Raw genomic sequence first — 20,353 nt, 5'->3', positions numbered from 1 at the left:
CACGGGTTCAGCTTTTTATTTCCTTCAGCGTTCACACAGCAACACCAAACATTTACATCACTAGCGTTTCACATTCAGAACTCAAGTGAAAAACACTTTTCATGAATAAAGAGCAGCTTTAATAAATCCTTCTCTATAAGTGCTTATGTCAGTAATATACACATCACACCATCATTTACTCAAACTAGTGTACCTACGTAGGCAGCATCAGGACAGTTGACTTCTAAAGTGCCCTTGTTTTGGTCAGTTAAAACAAACAAGTGTGAAGAGATATTTTAAAGATGTTCCTGTAGTTTGGAATGATCCATTACATTCTTTTAGGGGTTGGGTTAGCGGTGAGGGATCCATATCAGCTTCTCCACGGCCTTACAGCGGCTCAGCTGGGCTGTCAATCAAAGCCTGTAGCTCCACCTCCAATCCAGCAATCCCTGCCTTCTGTGGATTGGTTTGGTTTGATTTGATTCAGTGATTGAAAGTTTCCAAGCCATAAATAACAACAAAGAAACTGAGCATCATCACCTGGTGGGTGTTTGTGGGAAGTGCCAGCGCCAGCTGTGTCCAGTTCCTCGCCTCGGATTCATTCCCCAAATCCTTATGACACTGAATCACACAGAGGGGAAAATGACTAAAGGGCAAGTTGGAAAGGAGAGAGAGAGAGAGGGGTGTAGGCATGAAAGAAATGTTCACCTTGGCGATGTAGAGTCTCACTGCTCTGGAGAATCCTGGTTTCAGTTCCTCAGCCTACAAACACACAGAGAACGTTTCCCTGGTTACCGTTTTCTAGTTAGTTATGTATTTGGTTGTCGATATGCAAAGCTGTGTGTGTGAGACCTTCAGGAAGTGCTCTAGAGCTTGGTGTAGGGAGGAACATTGAGGAGATTCATACAGAGTGGCTGCTGCCTTCTGCTCCAACCACGACAACCTGCTCATCTACACACAGAGAGAGATGGAAACTTAACCAGCCATGAGGAAGCTCTGCCCTCTAGTGGGCATCATAGGTGTTTAAATTCTCCAGAAGTATAAAAGGTGTGTTTGAATGCATGTTTTAACACGCACCTCGTAGCACCAGCGACCCAGCAGGTAGAAACATAGCGGGTCATCATCTCCGAGAGCTAAAGCACGATCCAGGTGTTCCTGAAACAAACACACACAGGTTTATTTTCAAATAAGAACTTTAATATAGCACAGTATACTAGTGCATCTCAAAAAATACATAGTTTTCATAATTTAATTCAAAAAGGTAAACTTTCATATATTCTATATTCATTACATGTAAAGTGAAATATTTAAAGCCTTTTTTGTTTTAATTTTGATGATTATAGCTCATGAAAATCAGAAATCCGGTATCTCAAATTATTAGAATATTCCCTAAGATCAATCAAAAAAAGGATTTACAATACAGAAATGTCCAACTTCTGAAAAGTATATTCATTAATTACTGTATCAGTGCGGTGTGGCACTGCTGAGGTGTTATTGAAGCCCAGGTTGCTTTGATAGCGGCCTTCAGCGTATCTGTATTTTTGGGTCGGGTGTTTCTCATCTTCCTCTTGACAGATTCTCTATGGGGTTCAGATCAGGCAAGTTGGCTGATCAATCAAACACAGTAAACCATTTGGTAGTAGTTTTGGCACTGTGGGTAGGTGCTAAGTCCTGCTGGAAAAGGAAATCAGCATCTCCAAAAAGCTCGTCAGCAGATGGAAGCATGAAGTGCTCTAAAATCTCCTGGTAGATGGCTGTGTTGACTTTGGACTTGATAAAATACAGTGGACCAACACCAGCAGATGACACGGCAGCCCAAATCATCACAGACTGTGGAAACTTCACACTGGGCTTCAAACACCTTGGATTCTGTGCCTCTCCACTCTTCCTCCAGACTCTAGAACCGTGATTTCCAAATTAAATGCAAAATGTACTTTCATCTGAAAAGAGGACTTTGGACCACTGAGCAACAGTCCATTTCTTTCTCTCCTGAGCCCACTTCTGACATTGTCTCTGGCTCAGGAGTAGCTTGATATTAGGAACGCGAAAGTTGTATCCCCTTTCTTGAAGATGTCTGTTCGTGATGGGTCTTGATACACTGACGCCAGCCTCAGTCCACTCCTTGTGAAGCTCTCCCAAGTTCTTGCATCAACTTTTCTTGACAATCCTGTCAAGACTGCAGCCATCCCTGTTGCTTGTGCACCTTTTCCAGCCACCCTTTTCAGCAATGACCTTTTGTGGCTTACCCTCCTTGTGGAGGGCATCAGTGATCATCTTCTGGACAACAGTCAAGTCAGCAGTCTTCCCCATGATTGTGGTTGTGTGTACAGAATTAGACCGAGAGATACACCGTGTTCATACTGTTTTACTCAAACTCGAAATGAAATATTCTAATATTTTGAGATGTTTTAGTACGGTATGCCATACTGATTAAAATTAAAATAGAAAAATGCTTGAAACATTTTAGTTTATGTGTAATGAGTCTATAATATATAACATTTTCACTTTCTTAAATAACTGATGGAAAATATTGAACTTTTTCACAATATTCTAATTTTTCGAGATGCACTAGTACAACTGACAATCTGAAATAGTGGATGAGGAATTCCCCGCCCACTGCACACACCTTCAGGACGTAGCTACTCTTCAGTTTACTGTGCACGCTGTCACACTGCAACATCTGATCGGTCAGCACAGCAAACCTTATACACACACACACACACACACACACATCAGAAATCTGTGGATAACATTCACCTGCGTGTGTGTGTGTGTGTGTGCGCGTGCACGCGTCTCACCACTTATGACAATCAGCATTCAGTTCGTTCTTCTGAAGCACCAATTCTGCCTCATCACGACCTACAGGGTCAAAAGGTCAAAGGTCAACCAATGACAGGAAAAGTAAGGAACCAGCTTAAAATTCTGCAAATTAATGTGGTGTGTGTGCACATTCACCTTGCTCTGCGTAGTTCCGCCTCTCTTCCTCGTTCTCCGCATTCTCACACATATCATTGTAGGCTCGAGCCAGTCGCCATAGAAACTCACTATTATCACTGTACTGAACACACACACACACACACATCAGGGTTCTATTATGAAACCTTTAAAGAAACAAACTATTCACTTTATTATTATTATTAAGTTACCAGTGGTTTGTTCTCTCTTAACAGATTAAACGCGTCAGTTTTTTTCCCAGAATCCCCGGCGTGAAGGAGGTCACTCTGGTTCAGTAGCAGCGCGAGTTCAGGACTCATCACCACTCCTTCATCACTGTCCACGTAGTCCTCGTCAGACTCCAGCAGGATGAACTGCGAAGGAGTCAGAACTGTCGCACAGCTACACTCCTCCTCCTCGTCTGTAATCACGTTATATACACACACACACACACACACACACTAACGTTACTCGAACGTTTCCGTCGCTGATAGTGCGCCGTTATTCCCATGACACTACAGCACTCATCTTACTGTTACTCGAACGCTAATGTTCCATTTTATTATTGATCCACCAGCGCTCCAGGACTGTTCCTCTCACATTCTACCATTAACGTTGCTCAAGTGTTACTCGAACGTTACTCAAACGTTTCACTTACTTAGAACCTCAACACATTAGTGATAACTCTTACCACAACACACTGTTCTCTTAGTGACTAAAGACAGACGGGATGAGGCCGTGTCACCTTCATCGTCCTCGTCGCGGTCCTCGTCTCTGTCCGTCTCTCGATCTGTGTAGTCAGATTCAGCAGTTGAATACGCTGTCGTGTATCTATAAAGACGTAACACACACACACACACACGATCACTAAAGAGCGAGCTTGATAAACACCACTAGCTCCATCAGGGTTCAAACTCTTCAATTTAAAACACAGTAGTGGGCGTGGCAGTGCTGCGTACCCGCCCTCATTCTGACTGCTCATCCCATTACTAGCAGTGAAGTAGATGGAGCTGGAGCTCATCGAGTCAGAACGCTCCCTCGTCAGAAAGTGACGTCGCCGCCGTGACCTCTGACCCTCCTCCACTCCCTTCCTACAGAGGCACACAGACAAATCTGTCAAACATACTGACGCTTTAAAACAGAAAAAATAATACCCTCGTACACTCAAGAGTGCACACTAACATAAGTACAGTCGACAGCTGTGAGGACTAACAGCAGCCGTGTTCGCTTGTGGTAGCTGGACATGACGACAACATGCTACGCTCTTGCGTGTTTTGGTGAGAGGGGAGGATACTTCCAAAATCTAGCTTACTCTCACTGGTTTCTCCAATGTTGAACACCCTGGCTTGAAGCAGTATCACACGAGACGGTGTGTTATTGGGCCGTATCTCGTCACAACCTCAAGTCTGACAGTTTTAATATAACAGTTTGATAAACAAGAAACTAATATCACTCCATGACTGGAAAGAAATCATGAAGAAGCCTCGCTCACTTTACAGCGCGTCGACTAGCTAGCTAGCTCACGCCGATTTGAACGTTCCTGTTAAAGCTGTTTCTTGTTTTTCTTCTGATGACCTTTTAAGTCAAAAGTTATGGGACATTCCACCGAATGGGTGCCATTTGCTTAAAATTAAACTTAAATTTGTTATATTTTTTCAACACTGATTATAATAACACACATATTTAACTATTCAAAATGTTAAAAGGCTACATTATTTATTTATTTATTTATTTTTACAAGGTTTGGAAGTCAAAGGTGGCTGCATTTTTTTCAGTCCTGTTACCAAAACTCAAAGTAACAGGACTGAGTTTTTAGCCTAGGATTAGCTAATCCATGGAATTAAGCCACATGGCGTCATCGCTAATAGCATGACCACACTTAGCACATTCTAGTGCTTTACCAAATATCTGTATTTTTAAAATAAACAAATATCATCTAAGAAATAATTTAAGGATAGAAGGGTATAGTACTTAAATTATTTCAGCTCTATACCCTTCATAGGGTGCTCGAGGGTTCATGGGAGTTTGCCCAACCAGTCCACATGTGTTTTGTGGATCTGGAGAAGGCATTCGACCGTGTCCCCCGTGGTATTCTGTGGGGGGTGCTTCGGGAGTATGGGGTTCGGGGCTCTTTGCTAAGGGCTGTCCGGTCCCTGTACGAACGGAGCAGGAGTCTGGTTCGCATTGCCGGCAGTAAGTCAGCCTTGTTCCCAGTGCATGTTGGACTCCGGCAAGGCTGCCCTTTGTCACCGGTTCTGTTCATAATTTTTATGGACAGAATTTCTAGGCGCAGCCAGGGGCCAGAAGGAATCCTGTTTGGGAACCACAGGATTTCACCTCTGCTTTTTGCAGATGATGTTGTTCTGTTGGCTTCTTCAAGCCAGGACCTTCAACATGCACTGGGGCGGTTTGCAGTCGAGTGTGAAGCGGCTGAGATGAGAATCAGCACCTCCAAGTCTGAGGCCATGGTTCTCAACCGGAAAAGGGTGGCTTGCCCTCTCCAGGTTGGTGGAGAAGTCCTGCCTCAAGTGGAGGAGTTTAAGTATCTCGGGATCTTGTTCATGAGTGAGGGAAGGATGGAGCGTGAGATCGACAGGCGGATCGGTGCAGCCTCTGCAGTGATGCGGTCGCTTTACCGGTCCGTCGTGGTGAAGAAGGAGCTGAGCCAAAAGGTGAAGCTCTCAATTTACCGGTCGATCTACGTTCCAACTCTCACCTATGGTCATGAGCTTTGGGTAATGACAGAAAGAACAAGATCGCGGATACAAGCGGCCGAAATGAGTTTCCTTTGCAGGGTGGCTGGGCGCTCCCTTAGAGATAGGGTGAGAAGCGCAGTCACTCGGGAGGAGCTCGGAGTAGAGCCGCTGCTCCTCCACATCGAGAGGAATCAGCTGAGGTGGCTCGGGCATCTTTTTCGGATGCCTCCTGGACGCCTCCCTGGGGAGGTGTTCCAGGCATGTCCCCCCGGGAGGAGGCCCCGGGGAAGACCCAGGACACGCTGGAGGGACTATGTCTCTCGGCTGGCCTGGGAACACCTCGGTGTTCTTCCCGAGGAGCTGGCCGAGGTGTCTGGGGAAAGGGAAGTTTGGGCTTCCATGCTTAGACTGCTGCCTCTGCGACCCGGTCCCGGATAAAGCGGAAGAAGACGAGAAATAATTTAAATAACAGGAGAGTATCTTATCAGTCAAAGTTTAAAAAAAATCATCAAATATACAGAAAAGTAAATGAGAGAACTAACTTTTGGTCTTCCCATGGCCTTCAGAAGACACAACTGATGTAACTTCCTGTTGAGCATGTGATTTATGGAATGTTCCAAATTTGTCAGCTGGGGTAATATGTTTGGGTAACAGGACTGAGTGAAAACCCAGGGACACGACTAAAATGTGTATTTTAACTAAGATATTGTGGATTTCTTATGAAAAAAATATGTTTAAACCATGGATAGGATATGGAGTCACACAACAGTGCAAAAGAAATACTGTTTCTGAAGGATTTTAATCATAATATTTCATAGTTAAGTATAAAAGAGTGCGGGGACAGGTGTAACATGCTATTTTTCAGTGTTTTAGCTGGTTTTTATTAATCCTTACAATTATATATATCTTAAATTTGAAATCAGATCAATGTGCAGGACAATCTGCGTAATAAGGAAATGTATTTTAAAGTACATTTTTATGTGCATTTATACATATACATTTTCTAGGGACGGAAATGGCACCGATTCGGTGGAATGGCTCTTAAACTTCTGAAGAGTATCACCGAGTTTCAGCATGGGAATGGTTCTGAACTAGGAAGTGGAATTTTCCGTGCAGGACACCCGGGGCGGAGTGATAGAGACGGTGAAATGTCCGCTGTGAAGTGCTGCTCGACCAATCAAATTAAGCTGTGTTCACATATATACCGGTACGATAGTAGTATAACTGTATCGATACAAAGTATAGCGGTACAGTTTAGTGCATCTGTCCACACTAGCGAGAAATGTTTGCGGTTTTCTTTCACGGAAGTTGAAATGCGCGTGCGCGAAATGTTTCCGTGGTTACCGAGTAACTTCCTTCCGAGAATATGGCGGATGAAACAACGTGTGTGCGCTTTTTGTTGTCAATGTACAGTCTGTATTTCTGGTGGTCATTTATTCAGTCGAATTGTATAAAACGTGCGAGGCAGTTGAGAAAGAAACAAAGAAAACGAATCTCCGTTCTTCACTCAACTGTTCCTGGCATCGCTCGTCTCCCCAAAGCACCAACAAACACACAACTTCGTCTTTGCTCCACGGTCGTTTTGAGCCATTTTGACGTTTTATTTACAGCTGGAAAGCACGTGCATATTGTATTGTATTGTATGAATAACCCGGAAGACGTAGGAATGGTTCATTGCGCATGCGCATTATATTTGTATCGATACAGAACCGCTTCATCTGTCCACACTACAGCGAAGCGCGACTGTACCGGTAAGAAACCCATACATTTGTGGGTTTCGTACTGATACAGTTATACCGCTACAGTACCGGTATAGTTGCTAGTGTGGACAGGTGTTGCGGTACGAAAGTACAACCCCAATTCCAAAAAAGTTGGGACAAAGTGCAAATTGTAAATAAAAACGGAATGCAATGATGTGGAAGTTTCAAAATTCCATATTTTATTCAGAATAGAACATAGATGACATATCAAATGTTTAAACTGAGAAAATGTATCATTTAAAGAGAAAAATTAGGTGATTTTAAATTTCATGACAACAACACATCTCAAAAAAGTTGGGACAAGGCCATGTTTCCCACTGTGAGACATCCCCTTTTCTCTTTACAACAGTCTGTAAACGTCTGGGGACTGAGGAGACAAGTTGCTCAAGTTTAGGGATAGGAATGTTAACCCATTCTAGTCTAATGTAGGATTCTAGTTGCTCAACTGTCTTAGGTCTTTTTTGTCGTATCTTCTGTTTTATGATGCGCCAAATGTTTTCTATGGGTGAAAGATCTGGACTGCAGGCTGGCCAGTTCAGTACCCGGACCCTTCTTCTACGAAGCCATGATGCTGTAATTGATGCAGTATGTGGTTTGGCATTGTCATGTTGGAAAATGCAAGGTCTTCCCTGAAAGAGACGTCGTCTGGATGGGAGCATATGTTGCTCTAGAACCTGGATATACCTTTCAGCATTGATGGTGTCTTTCCAGATGTGTAAGCTGCCCATGCCACATGCACTAATGCAACCCCATACCATCAGAGATGCAGGCTTCTGAACTGAGTGCTGATAACAACTCGGGTCGTCCTTCTCCTCTTTAGTCCGAATGACACTGCGTCCCTAATTTCCATAAAGAACTTCAAATTTTGATTCGTCTGACCACAGAACAGTTTTCCACTTTGCCACAGTCCATTTTAAGTGAGCCTTGGCCCTGAGAAGACGTCTGCACTTCTGGATCATGTTTAGATACGGCTTCTTCTTTGAACTATAGAGTTTTAGCTGGCAACGGCGGATGGCACGGTGAATTGTGTTCACAGATAATGTTCTCTGGAAATATTCCTGAGCCCATTTTGTGATTTCCAATACAGAAGCATGCCTGTATGTGATGCAGTGCCGTCTAAGGGCCCGAAGATCACGGGCACCCAGGATGGTTTTCCGGCCTTGACCCTTACGCACAGAGATTCTTCCAGATTCTCTGAATCTTTTGATGATATTATGCACTGTAGATGATGATATGTTCAAACTCTTTGCAATTTTACACTGTCGAACTCCTTTCTGATATTGCTCCACTATTTGTTGGCGCAGAATTAGGGGGATTGGTGATCCTCTTCCCATCTTTACTTCTGAGAGCCGCTGCCACTCCAAGATGCTCTTTTTATACCCAGTCATGTTAATGACCTATTGCCAATTGACCTAATGATTTGCAATTTGTTCCTCCAGCTGTTCCTTTTTTGTACCTTTAACTTTTCCAGCCTCTTATTGCCCCTGTCCCAACTTTTTTGAGATGTGTTGCTGTCATGAAATTTCAAATGAGCCAATATTTGGCATGAAATTTCAAAATGTCTCACTTTCGACATTTGATATGTTGTCTATGTTCTATTGTGAATACAATATCAGTTTTTGAGATTTGTAAATTATTGCATTCCATTTTTATTTACAATTTGTACTTTGTCCCAACTTTTTTGGAATCGGGGTTGTAGTATCGTATCGGTACAAAATCCCTAGTGTGGACAGGGTATAAGTGGACCATTGACAGGTGGTGCACTGACCTGACGTCCTCGACGATGGCGTTGACGATGGTGTTGGCGATGTCTCTCAGGCCGTTCCTCAGCTCGGACACTTCACCACGTAGGGTGGACACACTCATCATCACCTTGTCCAGAGTTGTCCTCAGCTCAGTGTGCTGCTCCGGGGTTAACCCGCTCATCGCAGATGCTAACGCCACTACACACACACAGAGTCATTATCAGCATGGTGATATCATATCATCCTGTTCTGATGGTATCACCCATCCTTACTCCTCACCTCCACCATCCTGCCCCAGCGTCATCCTCCCGTCCACCGCTAGGCGGCGCTCCTTCCTCCTCCGCGTCATCTCTTTAATGATCAAGAACGCGATCAAACCGGTACTGACGGTGACACCGATACCGAGACCGATCAGACCGTTCCGACCCAGAGAACTCATCTCTAATCCAATCCAATCTCTATTTTTGTATTTTTTTAATTCCTATTGTTTGTCTCGAAATCTAATAATAATAATAATAATAACGAACGACTCCTGAAATAATCTTAACACCGATTTCTTCACGGCATGTCGTCATCATCACTATCAGCACATGCGCACCTTTCAGATGAACACCGACACTTCCGGAAACACAGCCCTGATGAGCATAATGCTCTGCTACTACAAGTTTTAGTCTATTAATTCATATATTTACGAGAAACCGGAAACCACTTTCGATTTTAAACGAGTTCTTTTTCACCGAGGGCGAGAAACGAAACAAAAAAACAAACAGCAACGTTCTTTAAAACTTGTAAACAAACCACGATAAGAAATCACCAGCGCCACCCAGCGTTCTGGAGGATACTGGTTAAAGACGTGCGCATGCGCAATGTGTCAAAGCGAGTGTGCGCGCGTGCGTAGTATTGACGCCTCAGAAATAGCTAGCAACAGAGGACTCGGTTCAGAAGTGTCACACAGGAAAAAAAAAAAAACACCAAACAATTCACAATTTAAAACAGTTAATGTGGTAATTTCGAGGTCACGGAGTTCGACAGGCAAAATATGGAAATCGGGACGGAGATCAGCAAAAAAATACGGGTAAGTTTTTAAACATCCGGCTAAATTGGTGCGCTTAGCTTAGCTTAGCTTGTTAGCTAGCTCGGCGAGCTGTGGTGTTGTTAGCTTTGTGTGTCTGTCAGATGGCATTAACCTCCTCTGCGTCTAAAACTAATACTATATCACTGACCATCAGGTCTAACTGGATTATTTCTTGTTTCACAGACTGTTGCCAGGCATACACACCAGCATGTTGTTAATAATAATAATAATACAGTCCCAGTTTCTCACAGGTCTCTGCTGGAGGTCTCCAGTGTCCAAGCTGAAAGTGTGAAAAAAAAATACACACATTAGACTGAGAATCAGAACCGAGTTTATTGTCCAGTCCGTTCCACATAGAAGGAATTTGCTTTGGTGCTTGAACAGTTAAGATAGAATAATTTAAAAAAAAAAAGACAAGAATAGTTATATAAATACAACCCCGATTCCAAAAAAGTTGGGACAAAGTACAAATTGTAAATAAAAACGGAATGCAATGATGTGGAAGTTTCAAAATTAGGTGATTTTAAATTTCATGACAACAACACATCTCAAAAAAGTTGGGACAAGGCCATGTTTCCCACTGTGAGACATCCCCTTTTCTCTTTACAACAGTCTGTAAACGTCTGGGGACTGAGGAGACAAGTTGCTCAAGTTTAGGGAGAGGAATGTTAACCCATTCTTGTCTAATGTAGGATTCTAGTTGGTCTTTTTTGTCGTATCTTCCGTTTTATGATGCGCCAAATGTTTTCAGTTCAGTACCCGGACCCTTCTTCTACGCAGCCATGATGCTGTAATTGATGCAGTATGTGGTTTGGCATTGTCATGTTGGAAAATGCAAGGTCTTCCCTGAAAGAGACGTCGTCTGGATGGGAGCATATGTTGCTCTAGAACCTGGATATACCTTTCAGCATTGATGGTGTCTTTCCAGATGTGTAAGCTGCCCATGCCACACGCACTAATGCAACCCCATACCATCAGAGATGCAGGCTTCTGAACTGAGCGCCGATAACAACTCGGGTCGTCCTTCTCCTCTTTAGTCCGAATGACACGGCGTCCCTGATTTCCATAAAGAACTTCACATTTTGATTCGTCTGACCACAGAACAGTTTTCCACTTTGCCACAGTCCATTTTAAATGAGCCTTGGCCCAGAGAAGACGTCTGCGCTTCTGGATCGTGTTTAGATACGGCTTCTTCTTTGAACTATAGAGTTTCAGCTGGCAACGGCGGATGGCACGGTGAATTGTGTTCACAGATAATGTTCTCTGGAAATATTCCTGAGCCCATTTTGTGATTTCCAATACAGAAGCATGCCTGTATGTGATGCAGTGCCGTGTAAGGGCCTGAAGATCACGGGCACCCGGTATGGTTTTCCGGCCTTGACCCCTACGCACAGAGATTTCCAGATTCTCTGAATCTTTTGATGATATTATGCACTGTAGATGATGATATGTTCAAACTCTTTGCAATTTTACACTGTCGAACTCCTTTCTGATATTGCTCCACTATTTGTCGGTGCAGAATTAGGGGGATTGGTGATCCTCTTCCCATCTTTACTTCTGAGAGCCGCTGCCACTCCAAGATGCTCTTTTTATACCCAGTCATGTTAATGACCTATTGCCAATTGACCTAATGAGTTGCAATTTGGTCCTCCAGCTGTTCCTTTTTTGCACCTTTAACTTTTCCAGCCTCTTATTGCCCCTGTCCCAACTTTTTTGAGACATGTTGCGCTCATGAAATTTCAAAATGTCTCACTTTCGACATTTGATATGTTGTCTATGTTCTATTGTGAATACAATATCAGTTTTTGATATTTGTAAATTATTGCATTCCGTTTTTATTTACAATTTGTACTTTGTCCCAACTTTTTTGGAATCGGGGTTGTAGAATAAAAAATAAGAAGACTATAATATCCAGGTTTGAAAAGTGGACGTATGGGGTTTTTTTTTTTTACTTGTTTCAGTTTCATTCAGAATCATATTCATCATAACTGCTGTTTTTCAATACACAACTACGATGACGGAAAGAAAAATATAAAACAAAATGAGAAATAGAATTTAAAAAAAAATCAGGTTAATAATATAGATCGGATTCATATTGTATGGGTTCCTCACTATCGTAGTAAACCCATGGCAGGGCTCCATATTCTTTTTGAAGTCTCAGGGAATATCTTATTTGTTCCATTTGATATACTTCCTTTATTTTTTCCATCCATATATTGTATGTTGGAGGGTCAGGCTTCAACCACCTTGCTGTAATGGTATGGGTTGTCTTGAAGTCCAAGCTGTACAGTATGACCCGGTGTAACAGGCTGTAGTATACCCCTAGTCCGGACTATAGACCCTTTTCACTCACGTGACCTTCGTAAACGCGACCGCCATTTTGGACATGAAGAAATAACGGTTTATGGCACAGACCCTTTCGGTTCTCGCTCATCTAGCTGCTACAATGACTGCTTAGACTGCAACAATAATACCTAACACACATTTAAGCATCCGTCGTAAAGACGTGAAACTCGTCGAGTGACGAGTGTGTTCATTGATCAGCTAACACAATCTAAAAGTAGACATACCATCACACTGCCCTGGCGCTGTGTACAGTTTACCTTCTATGGTTTGTGCACTCACTATTTGCCATTACTTTCTCCAACCCAGTGTTCGAACTATGCCGATATTTTCGGGGGGTCCCCTTTTTTTCCCTTGGAGGGGCGGGTGCTTGCTCTTGTCTCAGAGCGCGGATCTCCAAACACATGAGAAGCCTATCTTACGCACATATCATGCGGACTCCACACACGCATCGCGTCTGAAGTCATAACTCATCAGGGGAAATCGTGTCCGCATTGGCATGTTCAAAAAACAACCTCGCGTCAACAATGATACCACACGCAAGGAAAAAAAAACAGTCAGGCTACTCAACACATCTGATTCACAGCAGCACCAAAGCATCACTGGAAATCATGTCAACAACCAATCTTCCATTTCAACACGCGTCAACAAACATGAACGAATCGGTCAGGCTACCGATTCCAAACCCACAGCAGACGAATAATTAAATGCATCTTACCTTAAAGCAGAATCGACCACAAAGGAAGTGTGTTGGCACTGTTGGCACACTTCCTTTCTACTAGTTTGTGTCCCCAACCTGGCAGCAGCAGTCGTTGTCATATCGGTTTATTTTATCTTTGATGTAAACACAACACTTCGGATATGCAAATGCTTCCCGTTACACACGATTGCTATGTCAATAAACATCATTTTGCCAATATTTTAGAGACCATCCATCTTCTCCATCGGTCAGCATCTGTCGGGATCCGATGAAATGATAAATCTTGCCTTGTGTGTTGATGGTTACTACATCCAGGTGCACAACAATATAATGGCATGATGGAAGTCTTGCTGAAAGTAAAAACTTTCTTTGATGGCTATATTCCTTTCGATGCTTCACCGTCGTTCCTCGTTTTTGGCTGTGGTAGACTACTGGTAGTTCATGTCCAAAATGGCAGCCACATTTGTCGTGACGTCACGTGGGATGGGTCCATAGAGGATGTGCAGTCACGTGACCTGTCTGTGTTTACTCCGCCATATTGGACGGCTTCAGGATAGTTTACCTTGCGCGAGCGTAATGGATCCAGGCAGTAGTCCCCAAGAAAATTCGGAAAATACCCCATCTACATCGCGCGATTACTTGTCTAAGTTTGTTCAGCATCTTGAAGGTGACGTGAGGCAGCGTTACGTGGAAAAGTGTTCCAGGTTGGGGATTGCAGATCCGTACAACTTGCCGCAATCCTTGTTCAGGGAAATTCGGAGCTGCGGTGCCGGCGATTTGCCCGATCTGGCCTACCACGACATTTACAATTTTCTCGTGAATCGTATTACACTGGCAAAGCCCTCAAAGCTTACAAGAGCCTGGAAGCTTATAAATATTTTGTTGCGGGATGCGTATCCCAACTATACCTCTGGAAGGTTCCGAAGAAGAATGTCTACTTGATAACCTCACGGGTAAGTGGCATTAAGATGTTTATCATAAAGAGACTATGCAGGACATTTTATCTTATGTTGCTTATTTAGTAATTTTAATACAGAATTTACTTTGATGAAATTATTCAGACACTCCAACGCCCCCCCTAAAAAAAAAATCGGATCTGCGGGATTCAGCCGTGAAAAAGGCGCATCCGCCGTTTGCATCTCTGTTTAAACTCGTAGGTTAACCGACTTTAACCGGCTAATGAGGCTCGGTGGTCGGTCAAGATTTTTTTTTTTTTTTAGTTTTCGCCATCCCTACTATGGATTGGCCTTTCAAAGGCATATATGAGCCAAAAAGATAAAACATTGTCTCAGACTGGGCCAGGGTAGTAGGGCTCGGCATAGCCATTTTAAACGTTACAGACTGTCTAGTTTCTAAGTATGCAGCTATCATTCAATCCGAAAATCAACTTAACAGATGTACTAGGAGTATTGAATTAGAAGATTACACCTACCTGATATGAAGTGTTCACTACAAATTCGGCTGGTAGAACTGGGGTTCCAGTTTTCTCTTCGCACAGCGGACACCCATTTTGCACGTCTGTCCGCGTCTGCGGGGAATCTATAAAATGACACGCCCTCCTTTTGGCCCTGTCTATTGGTACAACCAAATGCTGAACAAGATATAACCAAAGATATACTCCCACACACTTGATAATTAGAACGGGTTCGTCCAAGTTCTATGCGCGACTTTGCCGTCCAAAATGGCGGATAAACAAATATCACGTGACGTCACGTGCACGCTCTCTATACCCGGGGTTAAAGTTGCCTAGGGCCAAACAAAATAATATATGTGTTTCCGGTTACCCGACCGACCCTGTAAAAACACTACGACCCTTCAACTGTTTATGACCACAATAAACAAACTATTTCTCGCACCCGACCCTACCTGCTTGGCAGCCACCTGGCGAGTCAAACGAGAACTGCTAGGGCGTGTCATATAAACCACTCAGTATTTGCCAAAAGACACGAGGCCCGTCAGGAGTAAATTGGGGAGGCTGGGACCTCCCCTGCCCGAGTTACAAGCGTCCAAAGTCGGGCAGGAGCCGCCAATAGATAAACGAAACTAAAAACGAGCGCCGTGGCTCTTCGTCCCGAGGCGCGGGGCTAGCCCACCCTGGCACCGCTGGTTCGTTGGGGACAGGGCAGAGGTCTCATGCGGGGAAAATAATTTAGTGTGGATATGGCTAGATAGTGATTGAAATAATGCATACATCACAAGGAACTGTTTGCTCAGGGTATAAATCAGGTATTCAACACTTCCAATGCTATTCTATCCTCAACTTAAGATATCTGAATTGATAATAAATCTGAAATTGGAGGAGTTTGTGTCAGTGAAATGATACGTTCCTTGATTTCCTCCTGATTTAAACCTTAGAGCAAATAGTATGAACCATGGACTAACAGGGCTGAAAAATGAAAGCATTTGCATTTATTTTGCAACACAATTTACAAACACAGAATAGGAAACTTAAATATAGGAAATGTAGTTTCTTTATTTGAAAAGAAAATGGCACGGAGCAGCTGTATTCATTAGAACGACACAAGTGAACATTGCATTCATAGACAGAATAAGAAGCAAATACAATGTCATTAAGGCCGAGATGTTAGGCACGCACCCAATTTTGATAAACACGCAGGACGTCAGTTTTAAGTATGAAAGTCCCCACTAGTATATAAAAATATATTTTGGAAATGTTCAGAACTGAAGGGATAGATCTAGGTACTGGATCATCCACCAAAATATTCCCATTTTACCTGGAAAATGAAAGTACGCCATCATTATTAGAACAATTTATATACAAGTGCATCCTTATATCATCAACCATATCTGATGACTAGGTTTAGTTTTGAACGAGTATTTTGAAAAAAAAAAAAAGTTTTCAAAGGAAACTTCTCACTTTTTCCTACCTACCCTAGAAAATTTGTTGTAAACTTTTGGGATAAACAATTTTTTTTTTTTTTTTTTTTTTTCCCTACCGACCTACCCTATTTTGAAAACCCAGGAAACACGTATATTATTTTGTTTGGCCTAGGCTAGATTATACCCCGGGTATGTTATAGCCTAGACCAGGGGTTTTCAAAGTGTGGGAGAGTCCGCCCCCCCTCAGAGAGCAAATAAACAACAGCGCCCCCCCCTCACAATTTTTGTTGTTGCTATACTTAATGTTCCATTCGTATTTTTTAAAAAAATGGTTGTTGTACACATTATTTTTTTCTTTTACACATTTTAAACATCTGTGCTTTTTAAAACATCTTTTTTTACACATTTTAAACATCTCATAGCATCGTTAGCTAGCACCTCTTGGCAGACAACACACTGTGGCAGTGGAGCATCTTCAGATCCAGTCCATGAAAATCCAAACTTTAAATAATCGTGGTCATACTTCCTTCTTTTTTCAGTCCCTCCAGGATTCCGCGGGCCTTTTTTGTGGTTGTTGCGGGCTAAAATGTCTGATGTTGCGGGGGTTTCCAAAAAATTGCGATGAAAGTTGTGGTGTTTTTTAGGTTTTTGTTGCGATTACATTGCGGGAGGAAGTGAAAGTTGCGAGAAATTGTTGCGATTTTCTCTTTTTGTGATTAAAATTGAGTGATATGTTAAATATTAAGTTATTACTGAAAAACTGTTGATTAAAAAAACAAAGACACTGAGAAATGGTCCTATAAACAACGTTACCAATATAAAAGATTACCAGGACTACAAAAATGCAGAAAAATAGGCTTTACTTATCCAAATGCACCTGTTGGTTCAAAAGTTAAAGTGCAGAGAACCTCACAGCACAACATGAAGTTACCTTAAAATATAAGCGCCTCAGCTTTCATGTAAGAAAAAACTATTAATACTAGTACTGTGTGCAGGCAGTCTCTCCTGAAGACTAAATTAAACAATAATTATACACTAATAAAATAAATGGCTCAGGCTTCATAGAAGAAAAACAATTTGAACAGAATCTCACAGTATGATGCTGAAGCCGCCTAAACAATGGAAAATAAAATACCATTTTGGCAAAAATGTTGGCATCCATTAATTTCTTGTATTAAGTAAAAAATAATGTAAAGTGCACACAGTCCTTCACTGTAAACATAACACACTTTCAGTAACAGAATTTAAGCCTATATAAACACTGACTAGCACATGCAGTGTTGCCAGATACTGCTGACGTTTTCCAGGCCAAAATATGTTCAAAAACCGCCCAATCTGGTAACACTGCCGCATGCTGCTTCTCTTGAACGTATACACGGAAGTATGGCGGAAGGTAGTTTGTCGACGTCACCGCAAGACGACGCCAACGATTGGTCAAATTTGCGGGAAGTTTGCGGTGATTGGATATAATTGCAACACCGCCCTGAATTCGTGGGGATTGGTTGAATTTGCAAATTGCGAAATCCTGGAGGGTCTGGGTTTTTTGCTTGGCCCAGACTCTTGTCTCCTCACTCACTGTAGCTTTAGGTACTAAAAATCGATCTGTTTTGTCTCTGGTAAAGGCTAGCTGAAGTTCGCTAAATGTCCGCAATAGTAACTTATTCTGGCTTATGTTCCCTCACGTTGCGCCCCCCCGAAGAACTCTGGTGCCCCCCAGGGGAGGCGCGCCCCACACTTTGAAAAGCCCTGGCCTAGACCAATTTATACTCTGGGGTATATTTTATAGCTGGCCAAATTATACCCCCATGATATCGGTAGTGTTGAGCGATATACACAAGAATTACTTAATTTTTCAATATTTTATTGAGAATTCAGTTTTGTCAGGTAAGTTAAGTGAGAAAGTGAACTGACCTAAATCTTAAAACTCTTAACACGTAGACTTTTATTACTTCAACCAGAAAAACTTTAATCACTAAAAATATTAAACTTTCACAAAGATCAAAAATTACTGCCACACTTCTCAGTAGTGTTTACGCATTAAAATAAAAGCACAGATCCAAAACATTATAATGTAGTTGTACACAGCTACAGTTGAACATTTAACTGTCATGTATCAATGAGTTACATCTCAATAGAATTACAGTATTTTGTGTGAAAGGTCTGAACATTTATTATTCTCGGTTTCTCTGTATGTTGAGCTCAAGTGACTTAGTGAACTTAGAAAGATGTTTTTCCACATGCCGTAATCGCCTTTCTGTGGCCTTGCTGATAAGCAGGGTGTCTGAGTTCTCATAACTACGCATCCGCCTGCACATCCCAGAGCACGCCAGGTGCACGCTTTAACAAAGCTTCATAGAAAATCTTGAGCCAATCACGTGAAGCTGCAAGCAGCAAGCGAATGCCTTTAGAGTATAATAGATAGCAGCCACAAAAAAAACACAACTCGGAGAGCGCGCTCATACTCTCGCATCGCTAGAGGTGATGTTCTGCTTTAATTTCTTTCTTTCTTTCCTTTCTTAGGCCATCCTTAAAAAAAAATCTGTTTCCTGTCCACCGGGTGAGCAAAAAAATTTTCGGGAGGGAGGGAGGGATTTTTTTTTTTTTTAATGGATGGATAAGAAATCGCAATGCTGTGTTTGCTTTTTCTTTCAGTACTTTTTTATTACAAAAGCAGACACATTTAATAAAATGACAGTTTAATCAACTGAAACTTGTACAAAAACTTTAAGTTAGCATTTTAAATGCTGACTGCAACATTTGCAAAATTTTTACAAAGGTACTTAAAATGTCCGACACACGGACTTTTTGTAGTTCTAAATCGAGCGTTAGGCCTAGAGCTGATTCAGAGGCAGTAGTGTGTCGGAGGGAACAGAAGCAGAGATAACGCTTATTGTGTCTCTGGTAAACCAGTCTTCTCTCGTTCAATTACGTGCTGGCATCAAAAGACACCGTTGGTTGTAAATGAAGCCAAACTGAGTGGTTGGAGTGTATTTTCATACACAAATGGAGAAATGTTGGCTGAGTGTGTAATTGTGTAGCCCCACTGCAGACCGTTGTCGTTGTTAATTCATAGCATGCTCAGCTGCGTGAATGTGTCATGCACTGAAAATAAGAGATTTACAAGCCAGGGATGCCTCATGATGCAATACGCAAGAAAAGAAAGAAGATTTACTGCCATTTTACTTTGTATTTGAGTAAAGTGAATAAATAAATGGTCTGTGGAAAATACATTTAATCCTGGGAACTGCGTGCACAGGAGTTTATTTTGTGTTTACTCCCTTCCCCCCGGCTGGCTACTTATTTGTCATGGCTGGCTGGTATGAGCCTTAGTGGAAAGCCCTGGGAATGCGGAAATGTCGAGTTCAATTTTAGATTTACGAACCCGAAAAAAATGTCGAAAAACCGGCGTTAAAAAAAAAAAAAAATTCAACCGCACAAACGGCACTCACCCGGCCGGTGGACCGGAAACAGAACATTTTTTAATAATGGCCCAATATACCTTTGTATGATTTACTATAATAAATGACTGAAAAGATGACTGCTAAGCGTTCTGAAGTGTTTATTAGAAATTTCCATTACAGAAGGCCTGTTTGACACATTTTCCCACTTCAACATCTCTGTATTGGTAACTCATTTTAGTACACAGGACAAGACCTTTCAACCAGACTGAATATAAATACAGAATGCCATATGATCTCTGTTAAATGGTCGAGTCCACGGATATAAATGAAAGGGTAGATCAGGATCAATGTATCAACAAACAGTGTGAAATAAATCGCATATTTATTTGTTTAAAAAAAATACTTAGATGTATACTAAATAAAGATTACGTTATGAAATGAAAAGTAAGGCCGCCTGCTCTGCTCACTTTTAAGTAAAACCGTCACTCGATCAGCAATGCGTCCCCCTCCACACACACTACGTACACGCATGAACCATCTGAGCCTTATTACTTCGTTACAGTGCCAGCAGTGCGTTAAACAGTCAAGTCCACTGAAAAATGTGCAAGGAAGCTCAAGATGTTATGTAAACATTATTCCTTCTATTGATTTCACGGACAGCTATCCCCGCCAATAGGATTTAACGTCGGCATCTCACTAGCTAGGGCCCTAGTAAAAATAGACTTTCCTAACTGTAATTTACAAAGATTTCAATTTACAAACAATGGCGTGCACAAAATGAGAGAAACTTTAATCACTTGGAAACAGGAACCCGTTTGGTTTCCTCCGGGTTAAAAAGTGAGTATGTACTCCTTTACACAGAGGGGTATACAGGCTTTC

The 20,353-nt window shown here is 42.1% G+C and overlaps 2 protein-coding genes across 5 annotated transcripts in view; one reads left to right on the top strand and one right to left on the bottom strand.

Annotated features, from left to right (window-relative positions):
• Positions 1 to 2: 2 nt before the first annotated feature.
• On the bottom strand, positions 3 to 9,914 carry rmdn3 (regulator of microtubule dynamics 3). 2 transcript variants are annotated; one of them, XM_060913554.1, is made up of 13 exons: positions 9,394 to 9,914; positions 9,138 to 9,312; positions 3,873 to 4,004; positions 3,605 to 3,744; positions 3,126 to 3,334; positions 2,935 to 3,037; positions 2,778 to 2,838; positions 2,606 to 2,681; positions 1,057 to 1,134; positions 832 to 930; positions 688 to 741; positions 520 to 600; positions 3 to 435 (listed from the first exon to the last, which is right to left on the bottom strand). In XM_060913554.1, the coding sequence occupies exons 1-13, from the start codon at positions 9,551 to 9,553 to the stop codon at positions 367 to 369; spliced, it is 1,437 nt and encodes a 478-aa protein (XP_060769537.1). In that variant the 5' UTR covers positions 9,554 to 9,914; the 3' UTR covers positions 3 to 366. The 2 variants fall into 2 exon arrangements, with proteins under 2 accessions (XP_060769537.1, XP_060769538.1); XM_060913555.1 differs by having other exon boundaries at positions 3,659 to 3,744; positions 9,394 to 9,913.
• zc3h14 (zinc finger CCCH-type containing 14) overlaps positions 9,796 to 20,353 on the top strand; it is a 24,643-nt gene continuing 14,085 nt past the window's right edge. The window contains exon 1 of one of the 3 annotated variants that reach the window (XM_060913550.1): positions 9,796 to 10,189. In XM_060913550.1, the coding sequence (XP_060769533.1) occupies positions 10,154 to 10,189 (36 nt within the window). In that variant the 5' untranslated portion in view covers positions 9,796 to 10,153. The remainder of the gene's footprint in view (positions 10,190 to 20,353) is intronic. The other 2 variants (XM_060913549.1, XM_060913551.1) reach the window with 2 other exon arrangements.

Source organism: Neoarius graeffei, chromosome 2 (genome assembly GCF_027579695.1).
Source record: "Neoarius graeffei isolate fNeoGra1 chromosome 2, fNeoGra1.pri, whole genome shotgun sequence".
NCBI classification, from domain to species: Eukaryota; Metazoa; Chordata; class Actinopteri; order Siluriformes; family Ariidae; genus Neoarius; species Neoarius graeffei.
This window is presented reverse-complemented; position numbering and strand designations above follow the sequence as displayed.

What these genes read in the sequence shown, in the direction of transcription:
- rmdn3 (XM_060913554.1), bottom strand. Translation starts at nt 9,553, where the DNA reads ATGAGTTCTCTGGGTCGGAACGGTCTGATCGGTCTCGGTATCGGTGTC. An exon ending in TAAGAGAACAGTGTGTTGTG is followed by an intron (nt 3,335 to 3,604) that starts GTAAGAGTTATC and finishes ACGTGATTACAG; the next exon opens with ACGAGGAGGAGGAGTGTAGC. An exon ending in AATGCTGATTGTCATAAGTG is followed by an intron (nt 2,682 to 2,777) that starts GTGAGACGCGTG and finishes TGTGTGTATAAG; the next exon opens with GTTTGCTGTGCTGACCGATC.